The 16,257-nt window shown below is 42.8% G+C and overlaps 1 protein-coding gene and 1 long non-coding RNA gene across 3 annotated transcripts in view; one reads left to right on the top strand and one right to left on the bottom strand.

The window, feature by feature from the left end:
- LOC102549675 (uncharacterized) overlaps positions 1-16,257 on the bottom strand; it is a 28,031-nt gene that overhangs the window by 1,768 nt on the left and 10,006 nt on the right. For both annotated transcript variants that reach the window (XR_015623222.1, XR_015623224.1), the window contains exon 4: positions 571-850. This is a non-coding gene — a long non-coding RNA (uncharacterized LOC102549675). The remainder of the gene's footprint in view (positions 1-570; positions 851-16,257) is intronic.
- The window catches only part of Tmed10 (transmembrane p24 trafficking protein 10), a 34,867-nt gene that overhangs the window by 15,868 nt on the left and 2,742 nt on the right, over positions 1-16,257 (top strand). The window contains 2 exon segments of the mRNA NM_053467.1: positions 5,115-5,226; positions 9,136-9,209. Coding sequence (NP_445919.1) covers positions 5,115-5,226; positions 9,136-9,209 — 186 coding nt within the window.

Genomic DNA, 16,257 nt, shown 5'->3' with positions numbered 1-16,257 from the left:
GCATATATGCCATATGCATGTAATATGTATGCCATATCACGTGTGTCTGATGCCCAAGTATGACAGAAGAGGCGTCATAGCCTCTGGAGTTAGGGATAGTTGTGAGCTCATTTGTGAGAGCTGGGAATCAAACCCAGGTCTTCTGCAGAAGCAACAAGTGCTTTAAACTTCTAAACCACAGAGCTATCTCTTCAGTCTGCCTTCTGGAGCTTTCCTTAAGAATTGTCAGTGTGCTTTCGGGAGGCTGGCTGTAGGGAACTGAGTGCTTTCTGGGTAGGTGAGCTGATGCTCAAGAAAGGACGTTTCCTTAGTTTGGGGTTTGCTTCGTTCTGGGCCTTTTGCTGTGTAATATGTATAGTCAGGGCTGTCACGCAGTCTGTGTGCCTGCTTGCCTTTTTCCTTAGTTGAGTTTTCAGGAGAAGCATCCCCTGAACAGAGACTTTAGCGAATGTTTATGGGCAACTTTGCCAAGATCATTACCATGTGGCCGCCTGCTGGTCTAAGCTCTGAAAGCAGATGATCAGGCCTATGAACGACTGAGAGGACTGCAGTCGCTCTGAACCTCTTTACCTCTCTTCTTCCCTTGGTAGAGGCTCATCCTTTAAGTCTCAGCGTATTTTCCCAGAGTCACCCTGGTGCTCTGTGTAGCCGTGGCTCTCTGCATCGCGTTCCATCCTTCTTTTTGTGTCTTGTTTCCGGCTTCAGTTTTGGTATAATTGGTAAAATAGAAGTTGTATATACGGGCTGGAGAGATGGCTCAGCGGTTAAGAGCACTGACTGCTCTTCCAGAGGTCCTGAGTTCAATCCCCAGCAACCACTATGGGTCTGAAGATACCCAGTTCTGGTGTGTCTGGAAGACAGCGACAGTGTACTCACATACATGAAATAAATAAATCTTAAAAAAAAAAAGTTGTATATACAATGTTGGTGCTTTGATATAACAAGCTAATAAACATATTTCATCACTTCATATCAAAAGCCAATATATCACAAAAAAGTGTCCACCATCATTAATCATCAAGGAAATGCGAAGGGAGGAAGGAAGGGAGGGAGGGAGGGAGGGAGGGAGGGAGGGAGGGAGGGAGGGAGGGAGGGATTGAGAGGCATTCTTTTTTTTTTTTCTTTCTTTCTTTTCTTTTTTTTGGAGCTGGGGACTGAACCCAGGGCCTTGTGCTTGCTAGGCAAGCGCTCTACCACTGAGCTAAATCCCCAACCCCTTAGAGGCATTCTTATTTCTTACCCTTTGCCCTCACTTACCCACTGACCACAGATCTTAGTATCTTAATTGTTTTACAAATTAATGGATGATATGAAAGGCAGAAACACTAAACTGTTATTAACTGATTGTCTTAGAGTTTTATTGCTGTGAAAAGACACTATGGCTGAGCCAACTTTTATAAAGGAAAACTAATTGGTGCTAGTCTATCATCATGGCAGGAAGCATGGCAGCGTGCAGGCAGACATGGGCTGGAGAAGGAAGCGAGAGTTCTACATTTTGGTCCACAGGCAGCAAGGAGGAGACTAAGATCCACAATGGGCAGAGCTTAAGCACCTGAGACATCAAAGCTTGTCTCCAAAGTGACACCTTCTCCAACAAGGCCGCACCTCCCAATAGTGCCATGGGCCGGACCTATTCAAACCACCACATTGGTACCATTAGAGAATTTAGGAGTTTACTAACACATCCTTTCAAATGTATCTAATGAGATAACTTTCTTTAGATATCATTTTTTCAAAATAAAATAGCTTTATTATTTTCGATGCTAAGTAACATAGACCTTTGTCGAAAATTAAGAAAATAGAAGGACAGTTAAAAAAAAAAAGGCTGATTTGAGTTAGATACCCAGAATCCCCATGGTAAACAATCAATTTTCATGTTACTCTTACTTCTACATGGTTTGTTATAGCCCCTGCCCCTTATAAGAAATAAATAAGTAGATATGAAGGGGGGAGAAGGAAGAGGAAATCCTACCATTCAGAGTTAACTACTCTTAAAATGTGCTCCACTTAGCCTGAAATATGTGCCTGTGAGTTGGAGGCCAGCCTGTTCTGCACAGTTAGTTTCAGAGTGGCCAAGATACTGTCTCAAACAAAACAACAAGTGCTTCTACTTCCAAGTATGATGGAACAAAGGAAAATATATCAACATTTTATATTTATATAGGCATTTTTTAATCGTTTCATGTAAAGGGACAAGATGGTAGCAAACGTGTGTGGTGGTCATGTCTTCCTCGCTGTCTTGAGTTTTCTGCAGCTTCAGCAGCTTCGTGTTGGACAGAGCGTCTTGACGGTCACAGGCTCTGCAGTCCATCAGGACCACTGTGGGGAAGGTCCTGTGAAGACTGCTGTCTTCAGAAGAGAGCAGCGGTGGCCGCTGGTTAGGTTGCCTTTGTACTTTGGGTCTGGATTTGATAAACTTTTTAAGACACCAACAGCTTAAGAAATAAGGTGTTTGAGGCTAGAGAGTTGTTTTAGCAGTTAAGAGCACTTACTGCTTCTCCAGAGTACCAGAGTTTAATTCCTAGCACAAAATCGGCAGTTCACGTCTGTCTGTGACTCCAGATTCAAGGGATCTCGCACAATCTTCTGGCCTCTGTAGGCACCAGGCATGCCCACAGTACACAAATATACGTGCAGGCAAAACATCCATATACAATAAAAATAAATAAGGTTTGTTTTTTCACTAGGGCTCTCTGTGAGCCCTGGCTGTCCCGGTCACTATGTAGACCAGGCTGGTCTTGAACTCAGAGATTTCCCTGCTGCGATTGAAGACTTGTGCGACCACACCCAGCTAAATATTTTTTTAATAATGTGTTTTAATTTATCCACTTAACATATGAAGAATGTGTTAGTCCAAGCTGGTGGTATTTCTCTTTAATCTCAGTACTCTGGAGGCAGAGGCAGCTGGATCTCAGAGTTTTAAGACCTTCCTGATCTGTATAGCCAAGATTATAGAGTGAGACCCTGTCAAATAAATAAAGTGTTGAATCACAATTTCTTTGGAAAATGACTAAAAATGGTAAACTTTTACAACATACTAAATATATTTATAAATAAAAATGGCATGAATGCGTATGTGTATAAGTGCTTAAATGGGCTGTGCAGATGAGCTAAATGCTTTTATTCAGTACGTGCTACGTTGAAGAGGTAGGATGAAGAACGGAAGGTCAGGTCATCACCTGCTACATCACAGACTCTGGGACAGCCTAGTCTGCATGTCAACAGGAGGGTCTCAATGTGTGCTGCTCAAGTCTACTTTTACGATTCACCTGTAGACTGGCATGGTGGTATACGCCTTTAATTTCAGCATTTAGAGACTGGCAGGTCTTTCTGAGTTCAAGGCCAGTCTGTTTCTATAGTGAATTCCAGGGCTAGATAAGGAGACTTTGTCTTTAAAAAAAAAAAAAAATCCCTTTTCACCCATAAAAGAAATCCACTGAGGATGTGTAGCACATGTTGCACCCCAGCCTTTCTTCTTGCTCCACCATCATAGAAAGTCAGCCTGTTATTGCCTGGCTGCTCCTGAAGACTTGTGTCCTTTGACCTCCTTCTTCCGGACTCCTCTCCTGTGTGGTCCCCAGGAGGTCACACTGGGATGTTAGACCAAAGTTTCTTAACTGAGGATCATGGCCCATGATGGGGTGGGGTGGGGGAATCATGATAAATTCTCCACACCCAAAACTTGATTCATAATTTAAATTGTGAGATGAATCTGACATATGTCTGGCAATATTCACCCATGATAACCTCACACAACTTCCCACTGTTCTGACCACTATACCAACTCACAGTAACAAACTGCCCGAAATACCTCTGTTCAGATTGGACACTTATATGTTCCTGTTAGGGTCCAAGAATAACTGAAGGAAGACCCCAGACTCAAACAGTATGCAAAGTCAAAGAGTGTTTACTGCAGAAATGACCAGCATGCAGGGGCCAACTCTCAGAATGGCGACCACCTGAGGGGCTCATGGACCCCTTTTATGAAGGACTAAGAGAAATGTCCAGAAGAATTAGTTAACCTCTAATATGATTGGTAGGGTGCATAGCAGTGACATTAGTCCATTTTTGGTTGGTTGTTAACTTAGTTTCATTGTAATTGGTGAGACCTTGAAGAATTTTGGAAACCAGCTCTGTTCTGGCCTTGTTATCTCCTCCAGCTAGAGGCTCAGATTGATCCTGTCAGGGCTCACTGACTAAAGGCCCATGGTCAGTGGCTCCTGAGGGATCCAGCCTGCTGTCCAGGGAATGAAAAGGTTTTGGATCCTCATTATGAACTGCAGTGTTTTTACTGTACATTGCAGTTTTTTGGTCTTAGAGAAATAATCGTTTCATTATAGAAAGCAGACTTTTTTTCCTGATCATATTTCTCTACATATAAATATCAAAGCAGTATATCTTTGGATGATATTATTGTCAGATAAACACATCTAATTAATGTGTAAATTTGCTTTCCTATCTAACAAATGGTACAATTAAAAGTATATCAAAGGAATTGTTTTATTTTAAAACAATTTTCTGTATCATTAAAAAAAGAATTCCACTTTATAGCAGATGACATTAGCATCTTGAGTTAATGTCAGGAAGCTACTCCTTTGTGAGTTTCACATTGCAAAGTAGCTTCTCTTAAGTGAGGAATGACCATGCACCCCTGTAACCTGAGATCTGGCCCCTTAAATCGCTGCATCATCTCCGTGCTTTTCACATGGCCACTCACCAAGGTATGCCCTTCATCTATTCTTGTAGGTGATCCTTTAGTAATGGAGCAGTCAGAAGTTTGGAGGACTGCCATGCCCCTCCAGGAAGCAAATCACTTGTAAATGACAAAGATGTCTTCCTAGGAGAAAGTCTGATTTATCCTCCATGTCTAAGATTCATTTTTATCTTTAATTGACTGTGTATATGTATGAGTACATGGGTATGTGTATGTGCATGTGAGTACATGTGTGTGTGTGTTCGTGCTCAGGTGCTTGAGGAAGGCCTAAGATCTCCTTGAAGCTGGAATTGAAGCAACATCCCCTACCCCTGGCTATCTTTTTATGTTATATCCCCAGTTTCTATGACTCCCCTTCCTCAGAGTTCTTTATTAAGTAACTTCTTTATTTCTTCTTTAGATCACAGATTCTGCTGGCCATATTCTGTATGCCAAAGAGGATGCAACTAAAGGGAAGTTTGCCTTTACCACAGAAGACTATGACATGTTTGAAGTATGCTTTGAGAGCAAGGGTAAGTAGTCACCATGTTTTCCTTGCTTCTCCTCCAGCTCTCGGAGCTACCTGCTATAGGAGGCACTTGATTCCTACTTTGATTTGGTTCCTGTTTATTCTGATGCAGAGATGAATGCCTTGTAGCCTTTAATGCATCTTTAAAAGATTGTATGTGTGGAGTAAAGGGTTGATGAAGTATTGCACAGAGGGTTTCTAGGGCAGGGAACCTCCTGTCTGGTACTGTAATGATGTGTAAGCATCGTGGTACACATATCCTGTCATCTCGTGTGCTGTGGGTGGTAATGTATCCATGCAGGTTCATCATCTACAGACTGTTCCATGGCAGACCCTGGTAATGAGGGACGCTCTGCCTGTGCAGTGGTAAGAACTCCTAATTCCATTGCTAATGGAAACTAGTTTCGCTGTGAACCTAAATCTGCTCTCATAGAATCTGGAGAGGCATTAAATAGGTTATCCATTGGCCAGGCAAATGCAGAGAGAGATTACTAGAAAGTCTGTTGTTGTTTGTTCTTAAAACTTTAAAGATCCTTTAAGGCCTTCAAGTCAGCCAAGGAACTAGGAAACTGTCCTGCACAGGAGATTGTAGAGCTTATCCTCGGGTCTTTGCAGTTTACTTGAGCTTGGACAGTGTTAAATATTTATTTATTTATTTATGCGAGCACAGTGTATCTTGTATTCAGACACACCAGAAGAGGGCATCAGATCCCATTATAGATGGTTGTGAGCCACCATGTGGTTGCTGGGATTTGAACTCAGGACCTCTGGAAGAGCAGTCAGTGCTCTTAACTGCTGAGCCATCTCTCCAGCCCGAGCTTGGACAGTGTTAAAGCCATATGCTGTGACACACAGAGACGGAAGACCTCAGTAGACAGAGAAGAGGTATAGCCAAGAACCAGGTGTAGTACCATGCACCCACATCCCGCACTCAGGAAGCCGAGGCCACTGGATTGCTGTGGGTTTGAGACCATTCTGGCCTACAGTGTGAGACCACTGTTTAAAAACATATTTAAAAAATTAAAAACAAAACAAAAGTAGGAGAGAAAAGATAGGGTTTGTTGTTTGTTTTTGCCATAGCGGAAATTGAACCCAGGGCTTTGCATTTTCTGGATGGTACTCTGTTACAGAAATATATTCCTAGACCAAGAAAGAGAGGATCTGACCACCTAGACCAAGAAGACTTAAGCTATTTAAGTTTGCTTCACTATATGGCCCAGGCTGGTCTTGAACTCCCAGTGATCCTCCTGCCCTCACCTCCAGAGTGCTGGATGGGAAGTGTGGCCAGCACTCCTGTGCCCCCACCTTCAAGGTTAGGGGTGGAACCCAGAGCCCAGGGCATGGAAGGCAAGTTCTTTACCACTGAGCTGTAACCTAACCGAGAGGCTTTCTGCTGCTGTGATAAAATACTAACCAACCACTCTGAGGCGGACAGGGTTTATGTCATTTACAGCTTCAGTCCCTCATCAAGGGAAGTCAGGGCAGGAACTGAAGCAGAAGCCAGATAGGACTGATGCTCCCTGACTTGCCCGGGTTGTGGCACTACCCATGTGTGCCTTCCCACATCATTAATTAATGGAGAAAATGCCCAAGACCTACCTAGCATCATTTTCTAAAATTGAGGCTTCTCTTCCCAGATGACTATCTTGTGTCAAGTTGAGAAAACACTAACTAGGACATCACCCTCTCAGGTTTTGTTTATCTATTTACTTATTTATTTATAGAATTTATTTTATGTATATATGTGTACTACATGCATGCCTGTTGCCTGTGAAGGCCATAGGATCCCCTGGAATTTAGAGTTAAGGATGGTTTAATACCAAGTGGGTGCTCAGAACCAAACCCAAGTCCTGTGCAAGAGCACCCAGTACTCTTAACTGCTGACCCAGCTTTCCCAGCTGTCTCTTACCCTAAATGGGGAAGGAAAGCAAAGATTATATGGCATTTATGGTAATGTCACTCTCAGGAGTACACATGGGGTTTGGGCACAGGCTGTTCGGGCTGCCTTGATTGTAGACTTGATGGTTTAATATTCAGAAAGCACCTGAGGATGCCTTAGTTTTCAGTCCGTAGGGTTATTTAGTTTGGGATTTTTTTGGTATTGTTCATTTGTTGGAGGATTTAAAAATTTTGCATGGGTATATGGTTGAGTCTGTGTGTATACATATGTGCCCTGAGCATTTGTATGTGTGAGTACAGGGACCTGCATGTTGCAGCACATATGTGATCAGAGAACAGCCTGCTGCAGGTCTTGGTCCTTACTTCCTCCTTTGGTGCTGCGCACGTAGGCGAGCGGTCTGGGAGCTCCCAGGTTCTCTTACTCAACCTTTAGTCCATGCCATAGGAGCAATAGAGTTACAGAATGCACCACCATGTCTGAATTATACATGTCTGGTTCTGGAGATTGAACTCAGATCTTCATGTTTACACGGCATCTCACTCTGTTCCTAATCTCACCGATAGTGCTTTTTCTCTTGTTTTCGAGTTGCTCTTTCTAGTCTCTCCAAAAGTTGATCTTATTGTCATTTAAACATACTTAGCCATGCACGTTTGGCTTATGCCTACAATCTCTGCACTTGGGAAGTGAAGGCAGGAGACTCATGAGATCACAGTCAGATTTAGTACCTACATAGTGAATTGTAGGCAGCCTGGGCTATCACCACTTGTAACTCCAGCTTCAGGTGGATCTAACACACTCTTCTGGCTTCCATATGTGGCATACACACACTCAGACACAATGTTTCACATTTGAACTACAGCTGGAGTTAAAGTGTGTGTGTGTGTGTGTGTGTGTGTGTGTGTGTGTGTGTGTGTGTGTGTGTGTGTCCATCCGTCTGTCCTACATTATCATCGGACATTATACCTGTGGAAAGTCTCACTGGTGCAGTTCTAGCTCCATAGTACTAGTTCTAGCTTCAGTAGTACTGTTTGGGTTGACTTCAGCCAGTTTCAGAAAATCTCTTGCTGTCTCTCAGACAGCAAAGGGTACAGTAACATTTTCCTTGGCTAATGACATCAAGAAAGCCCAGTGCTTAAACAGCACTAGATTTGCCTAAGACTTCTAATTTCATGCAGGCAGCTTTTAATTCTATAAATAGTAAAACCCAGGAAATTGTGAACTGTTTTCTGGAGATTTTTGAGTCTGCCTTTTTCCTGTGTAGAATCTTAATTCAGATTAGCTAAATCAGATACGGTTTCTGCTATCATTGCTACATTGCTTGGGCCTTTTATCCCAAATAGACATTTTCCTTCTAAGAATCATCCCTGAGAGTTACCCTCAGACTATAAATTTGGCTTTTGTTTTTGTCTTTGATTTTTGAGCTTTTCTCTCAAATGCTCAATGGAAATATCCCCAAAACTTTTTATTCACCTACTAAAATAGGCCTTGCCTTGGTCAAAATGCTTGAGTCAAAGTCGAATATTAGATAAAACCTGTATTTTCAATGCCGAGGTTTGTTTTAAGTAATCTAATCTTAGTATGTACAGCTCCTAAGAGACCTGGACTACCTCAGTCTGGTAGAGCATTGCTCTTGAGATGTAGAAATGGCGCCCACTCCATGCTGATGTGCATGCCAGTCAGCTTCCGACTGCTGTGACTTGAGTTTCTCTCTGTGGCGAGGCTGTGAGTTTTCCTTTTCCTAGTCCGCCCTCTGTACAGTCACAGGCTCTTGTGTCCTGCTGAAGGTGGTTGCCAGCAGCATGCCCTGTTTGCTTTCCAGCACCCGGCACAGACGGAGGCTTTGTCTGCAGTGCTAATGACTTTAGCCAGCACTTTGCTACTGCAGAATGGCGGGCGGAGTTAGGGCTGTTTCCTTCTATTGAGCAGATAGGGGTTACGGAGTGGGAGGGTGGGCGGGTGATTTCCCGGAATTTCAAGTATTCTGCACAATGAATCTTTTGATTTCTTCCTCAGGAACAGGGCGGATACCTGACCAACTCGTGATTCTAGACATGAAGCATGGAGTAGAGGCGAAAAATTATGAAGAGGTATGTACTGCTCCAGCAGACAGAGGAGAGAGTAGCACTCAGGGCGGGAGGCTTATGTGACCTAATCAGGCCAGTGGCCACACTTGGCCCACAAGGCTATGGTTTTCTCAGCAGTCATGTGACAATCAGCCCTGGCTTGTAATACAAAAGGTTGTCTTAACAGACTTGAACAATAATTCTGGCTGTGTTTATAACCAATGAACTGAAACAGCTGTCTGTACAGATGTGTGTTGGTACGGTAAAGAGTTCAGTCATGCCATTAGCATTCTTGGGCAGAACACATACACAAGCGCACGCACGCGCGCGCGCGCGCGCACACACACACACACACACACACATTTAAATAGAATTCAGTCAAAAGAAAGATTTTTTTTTAATTCCTAAGATCATCCCCCTCCCTCACCTAAACCAACAAGTGGATGTATGTCTTAGGGCTTAGACTCAAACACTGGTTAGTCTTGAACAGCTGTGCTGGTTTTTTTTTTTTTTTTTTTTTGAGAAATAGTAGCTAAAATAACTTCTAGTTAAGTAAAGGAAGAAGGCAGGGTGGTACAGAGAGCTGCAAGAAAGAAGGGAGAGTAACAATGAGTAGAGGGGCTGGAGAGGTGGCTCAGCGGTTAAGAGCACTGGCTGTTCTTCTAGAGGATCTGGGTTCAATTCCCAGCACCCACAGGGCAGCTCAACAACCATCTGTAATTCCAGGTTCAGGAGATCCAACACCTTCACACAGACAACATGTGGGAAGAACACCAATGCACGTGAAATAAAAATAAATTATTTAAAAAAAATAATGAGGGGCTGGAAAGATGGCTCAGTGGTTAAGAGCACTGACTGCCCTTCCAGAGGTCCTGAGTTCAAATCCCAGCAACCACATGGTGGCTCACAACCATCTGTAATGAGATCTGGTACCCTCTTCTGGTGTGTCTGAAGATAGCAACAGTATACTCACATATAATAAATAAATCTTTTTAAAAAAATAATGATTAGAAATTTGAAGGAAGCTCTTGGGGTACATACCTGTGAGGAGGTAGAAGTACAAGGATTACCATAGTATGAGGCCAGTCTTGCTTACTTGGCAAGTTCTAGGTCACCCTGGACTATTGCAAGACGCTGTCCCAAAAAAGCCCAAACAAAGGCAGACATTTTATTCTGGTAGGAGGTATCATAGGATAATGGAAATGGACTATTGGTGCATCCTAACTATATGAAAAAAAGTCATTTAAAGTGACTTAGAAGAGGGCTGGAGAGATGGCTCAGCAGTTAAGAGCACTGACTGCTCTTCCAGAGGTCCTGAGTTCAAATCCCAGCACCCACGTGGTGGCTCACAACCATCTGTAATGGGATCTGATGCCCTCTTCTGGTGTATCTGAAGACAGTGACAGTGTACTTATATATAATAAATGAATAAATCTTTTTAAAAAAAGGTGATTTAGAAGCATTTGAAAAATGATGAACAGACATTGCTTTGTCAAGATTATGGGAGGAAAATTTCCTAAAATGGAAGCAGACAGGAAGTGATTGACCATCTGTGGTTGTGCATCAGGAAGTGGTTGCCTAGTGACTACAAGTCCACAGAGTTTTCCTCTTTTTTCTTGTTCATGTGTTCAATTGAGTGAAGCCAGAGTTACTTGGAAGCAGTAGCTGGAGAAGCAAGTGTAGAGTAATGAGTAAAAGACAGTTCCCAGCAGAGGCTAAGCTGCTTGTATCTCCAGGCTAGTGTGATTAAAAGAAATAAAGCGGGAGAGCCTCTTTAACTGATGAGTTTAAAAGTGAAAAACAAGTTTTCCAGTGTCTCAAGACCAGTTTCTCTGTGTAGCACTGGGTGTCCTGGAACTCGCTCTGCAGGTCAGGCTGGCCTCGAACTCACAGGGATCTAGCCTCTGCCTCCCAAGTTCTGGATTAAAGGTGTATACCACTACTACCCGGAAAAAGTGAAATCTTAACTTTTCAAGATTCTAAAGAATCTTGCTGTTATATTAAATTGTTATTGTGAGATATAAAATACTAGGAAAAAGGTTTTGGTTTTTTTTTTTTTTTTTTTTGAGAAATTGTGTATATATACACAATGTATTTTGACTATATCCCCCACTCTCCTTGTTCTGATACCCCCAGACCCTCTCAGACATGTCTTTTAACTTCATATCTTCTTTTTTATAGCCTACTGAATCTAGTTCTAGTTCCTCATGTTATGGTGACCCTAACCATAAAATTATTTTTGTTGCTACTTCATAACTAATTTGCAACTATTCAGAATTTAATGTAAATATTTGTGTATTCTGATGGTCTTAGGTAACCCTGTGAAAGGGTCATTCAGCACCCCCGGGGGTGGTGACGACTGGTCTAGTTGGTGCTGTCAGTAGTGCCCTATGTGCATGGGCACCTAACAGTGGCCACACTTCCAAAGAACACAGCCATCAACAGCCAGGAGCTCCTCAGCTAGGTTGGGTACTCCTGAGACCTCTCCTTATCTGTGCTGGAATGTTGTCTGGCTTGATCTTATTCAGGTCTTGTATAGCTGCTGTGAGTTCATGTGCGCAAGGGCCATATCATGTCTAGAACACAGCATTTCACAGCACTCCTTGTCCACTAGAGCGTACATTCTTTCTGACTCTTCCACTGCGTTCCCTGAGCCTTGGAATACTGAAAATACAGTTCTTTTTAATTACAAGAATAGGTACAGTGTTTGCAGTGTGGCATTGTTACTGCTGCTTTTTCTACCCTTGGATTATTCTATGAACAGAGACATTGCTTCCTACTGTATAACTTGTTATAACTCTGTTCTGTCATTAAGCATCTATGTATTAAATAACCTGAAGCCCTGTTAAACTGGAAACATAGCATCCTTTCCCCAAAACAATGGTGTTACTGTAGCTTTGTGTGAAGAATGGTGTGAATGCTACTATCATACCACGTACCATAAGAATCGCAATTCCTGGCATTTCCAGTATCCTTAGGTGTTACTGACACTGGAAAAGGATTTTATCTTTTCTGACCTTCTGCTTAATAGAAGAGGGGAATCCCTAGAGAAAGGAACTACATGGCTTCCTTTGCCTGCTTCCTGCTTCAGATGTCTGGTGTATCCTAAGCTTTTTACGTACATGATTACAACACAGCTCTAAGGTTCTGCTTCCTAACCACAAACTCCTCCCCACCACTTTCTTTAATGACTTCCCTCCTCCCAGCCCCCAACAGCAGCACAGGCAAAGGCAGAGTAGCTATGCATGACAGGCCGAAATCAGTCATTTTTTGAGTCTATAGCTAGGGTTAGACTCTTTGGACCTTGCTTAGAAATACCTGTGGCTTGTCCCAGGCTAATAACTCCTATCCTGAGGTAAAGATAACAGAAACATTTTGTTCCCTAGTTAGTTAATTGCCAGAGAGCATGGGGCATATTTAGAGTTTTTAAGACATTTCATTTTATAAACTCTGGAGATAATGGAGACCCTTTATCCCAAAAGGATTTGGACCATTTGGTATCAGGAAGCAGCATATTTTTTTTAATTTTCTTCACATCCAACATCTCAAGAATGTGGACTCAGTTCCGAAATCCTCTATTGTCCTGTAAAATTCAATAATGCCTTACTGTTTGAGACAGAGCCTCACCATGTAGTCCAGGCTAGCCTGGAACTCAACTTTGTAGGCCCCTGGCTGAGTTCAAACCATCAATCATTTTTAATCTCAGCTTCTGTCTGAGGTGTTAGGATTGCCAGCCTGTATCACCACACCCAGCTTAATCAGTGTCTTAATAGTGGGACACAGAGGCACAACAGCCTATTGGAAATGTTATAGGGACTTGGTAAAATTGCTATATAGCCTTACTATAAAGTATTTTCTATTTGGGAGACAAAATACTGGCTGTAATGCAAAGAGAGAGTGCTCTGTACACAGAGATAGATGTTTGGTCCCTTATGTTTTAAGGACTTCTGCTACTGCCTTGCCTCTGCCCCTTAGATGGCAGCATCTCTTAGATTCAGTATGTGAGTCTAGCTTTTTTGTTTTCTAATTTGTTTTTAATTTATTTAACTTTGTTTTATGTCTATTGGTATGAGGTATCAGATTCCCTGGAACCAGAATTAGAGACAGTTGTGAGCTGCCGTGTGGGTGCTGGGAATCAAACCTTGGTCCTCTGCAAGAGCAGCCAGGGCTCTTAGCCACTGAGCCATCTCTTCAGCCCTTTAAATTTTTTTTTTTTTAAAGCAGCTTGTTCTTTCGTGAACTGGAGTAGTTGTTTGCAGGGATAGACTCCCTGATTGTGTAACTGGGGCGGGGGGGGGGGGGGACAAAGGCAGTTTGTCCCCTAACTCCTGACTGCGTATGCCCTTTCTTCCTGTGGATGTTCGCATTTTCAACATAAGGAAGTCCTGTGTTAGTTAGATCCTATTAGACTGCCATTCTGTCAGTAGGTGCTCCCAAACAAAATTGAGGTCACAGCTAAAGACTTTCCAAGTGTTCTGATTCTCTAAATGCTGTGGGAAGGAGGAACTCTGCTTCCATATGCCAATTGCACAGTCTAAGTTAAAGAACAGGACAGGAGGAAGGCACTTGAACCAGGCATTTTACCTTTCTCTGAACCATGAGCGTTTTCAAGTTCAGTGCCCGAGGTTGGCACTGTTCCATGAACCCAGCTTGGATAGCCTCTTGGCCCTCTGAACTGCTGTGAACAGGCTGTGCCTGGAGAGTGGTCCCTGAATCTTGTTCTTTATCCTCTGTCGGACTTCATGTCCTTCACAATTATTGTTTAGCCTTTGGAGCTTGTGGGAACTGATTTGGCTTTTGAGGCAGGGCAGGAAGGTAGCGTATTAATGTGACTAAAGCAGGAGGCTTTCCCGTGGATCTGAAGCAGTGAGCTTATTTATTAGCTTTTGCCTGCAGATGAGTGATCTTCTCAGTACCTGTACAGATGAGTCTGGGAACTATGGATTCAAGTCATCATCAGAGTGGCAGACACAGATGCATTTTAGGAAAAGCTTAATTTATTGATGCTCTGAGGGTGCACAGACAGGGAAAGGCCCCATGGCTTTAGTTTTTTTCTAAGCAATATGAACTAGTCATGTTAGAGTGGTGGATACTATGGGATTGAGGGCTTTCTCTGTGCAGTGGGCTTTATGGAGAAAAGGTGCAGAGTACTCTTCAAATATAAAGCACTTGCTTAAAGTCCTTGAGAAAGCTGGCTCCTTGGAAGCCAGTGCTGCATATTAAGTAATCTCTTAGAGCTGGACTTGAGATACGAGTCAGAACTATAATGTAGGAATGGGACAGAGTAGGAGTGCCAGTGATTGTACCAGTCATAGCTTCCAGGCTAGGGGGAGAGAGCTGTCGTGGACAGGAGCGAAGGGAGAATCTTGATGGTTAGTTAGCACTTGAGGGTAAGTAGGATTGGGCAGAATGAGATTGTATGCCTCTGAGCTCAAGGGTGGAGCTCTTTAGTTTTGTCTTACAGCCCAGCTCTGCTTTTCTGATGCTAAGTAAATGCCTGAGCCTGGGTAGAGATTCAAGAGGCCATCTTAGTCTAACCTGGTCTGCCGCTGAAAATCGTAGTCTGCCACTAAAAAGTGAGTGACTACAGAATGCTTAGTTTCCTCCTCTGCAAAATGATGGACTCATAAAATGAGTACCTACTTCCTCTAATACTCTGATTATTTAATGGCTACATGCAACATATCAGGAGAGTGGCACCCCCTAGAGGAATATTTGTTTCACATTGTCATGGCCTGCCTTTATCAAGCTGTGGGGGGGCAAACACTTTATTTTCAGTTTTAGAAGAAAAAAGCAAAGTACTTGTCTGTCTTCATGAAACAGACAAGCTGGTCTTCTAGAACTCGGAGCATTAAGCTGGGCATTTAGACAAGTAGAACAGCCGTTGGGGTGATGGTAGGTTTTTATTTCCTTTTTTTTTTTTTTAAGATTTATTTATTTTATGTATATGAGTACACTATAGCTGTCTTCAGAAAAGGGCTTCAGATCCCATTACAGATGGCTGTGAGCCACCATGTGGTTGCTGGGAATTGGACTCAAGACCTCTGGAAGAGCAGTCAGTGCTCTTGACCGCTGAGCCACCTCTCCAACCCTTCATTTCCTTTTAAACAAGAATCAATCTTACTTGCAGCACTGGTGAGCATGCATGCTAGTGAAGCTTGGTCCCAGCCTTGAGATTTCACTTTTTATGTTTGAACTATCTAGTGTAAGTCACTGATGCTTAGTCCTGGGCAAGTGAAGAGGGCGTTTGCTTTTGCCCTTAAACATGAGAATAGCTGCAGTGGGAGAATTGGAAATTCTCAAACTTTACTACTCTGAGAAATTTAACCAGACCCCTCTGACCTAATATAATTGTTCATCTTTTATTCATCCATTTATTTATTTGTTTTGTTTTTTTGTTTAGGGTCTTATGGAGCCTACCTAGGCTCTCCTCAGATTTATTGTATGGTAGTCAAGGCTGCCCTAGAGCCTCACAGCCTCCAGATTTACCTCCCAGATGCTGGTGTGTGTGTGTGTGTGTGTGTGTGTGTGTGTGTGTGGTGTGGTGTGTGTGTGTGTGTTTTCTCACTCTGTATCCTAGGCCAGCCTCATTTACAGCAATCCTTAGCACATATATATACATACGCACATATATGGATATATGGATATAATATCTTATATACATATGTATTTCTAGCTGGTGGAGCACAGCCACAGTTTCACTTCCAGTTCCTTTTTGCAAGTTTCTATTTGGCCTTAAGTAATTGCTGTCTAAGAAGTTTCATACTGTTGCCTGTCTCAGTCTCATTCAGGAAGCTTTGGATGGGGAAGTTCAGAACAAGGAGGAAAATGTTAAACACACTAAGTTTGCTTTATTATATGTTTTATTAGTGCCTTTTCCTTGGGTCTTTTTGTTTGGTTGGTTTGGGGTTTTTGGGTTTTGTTGTTGTTTCTTTGAGACGGAATCTCACCATGTAACCCTGGCTCTCCTAGAACTCCCTATATAGACCTGTCTGACTTTGAACTCAGAGATCTTCCTGTTGCTGCCTCCCAGGTGCTGAGTTAAAGACATGTGCCACTGTTCCCGGCTTTC

This window comes from Rattus norvegicus, chromosome 6 (assembly GCF_021556685.1).
Source record: "Rattus norvegicus strain SHRSP/BbbUtx chromosome 6, alternate assembly SHRSP_T2T, whole genome shotgun sequence".
NCBI classification, from domain to species: Eukaryota; Metazoa; Chordata; class Mammalia; order Rodentia; family Muridae; genus Rattus; species Rattus norvegicus.
The sequence above is the reverse complement of the archived record's forward strand: the minus strand, read 5'-3'. Positions and strand labels throughout refer to the sequence as shown.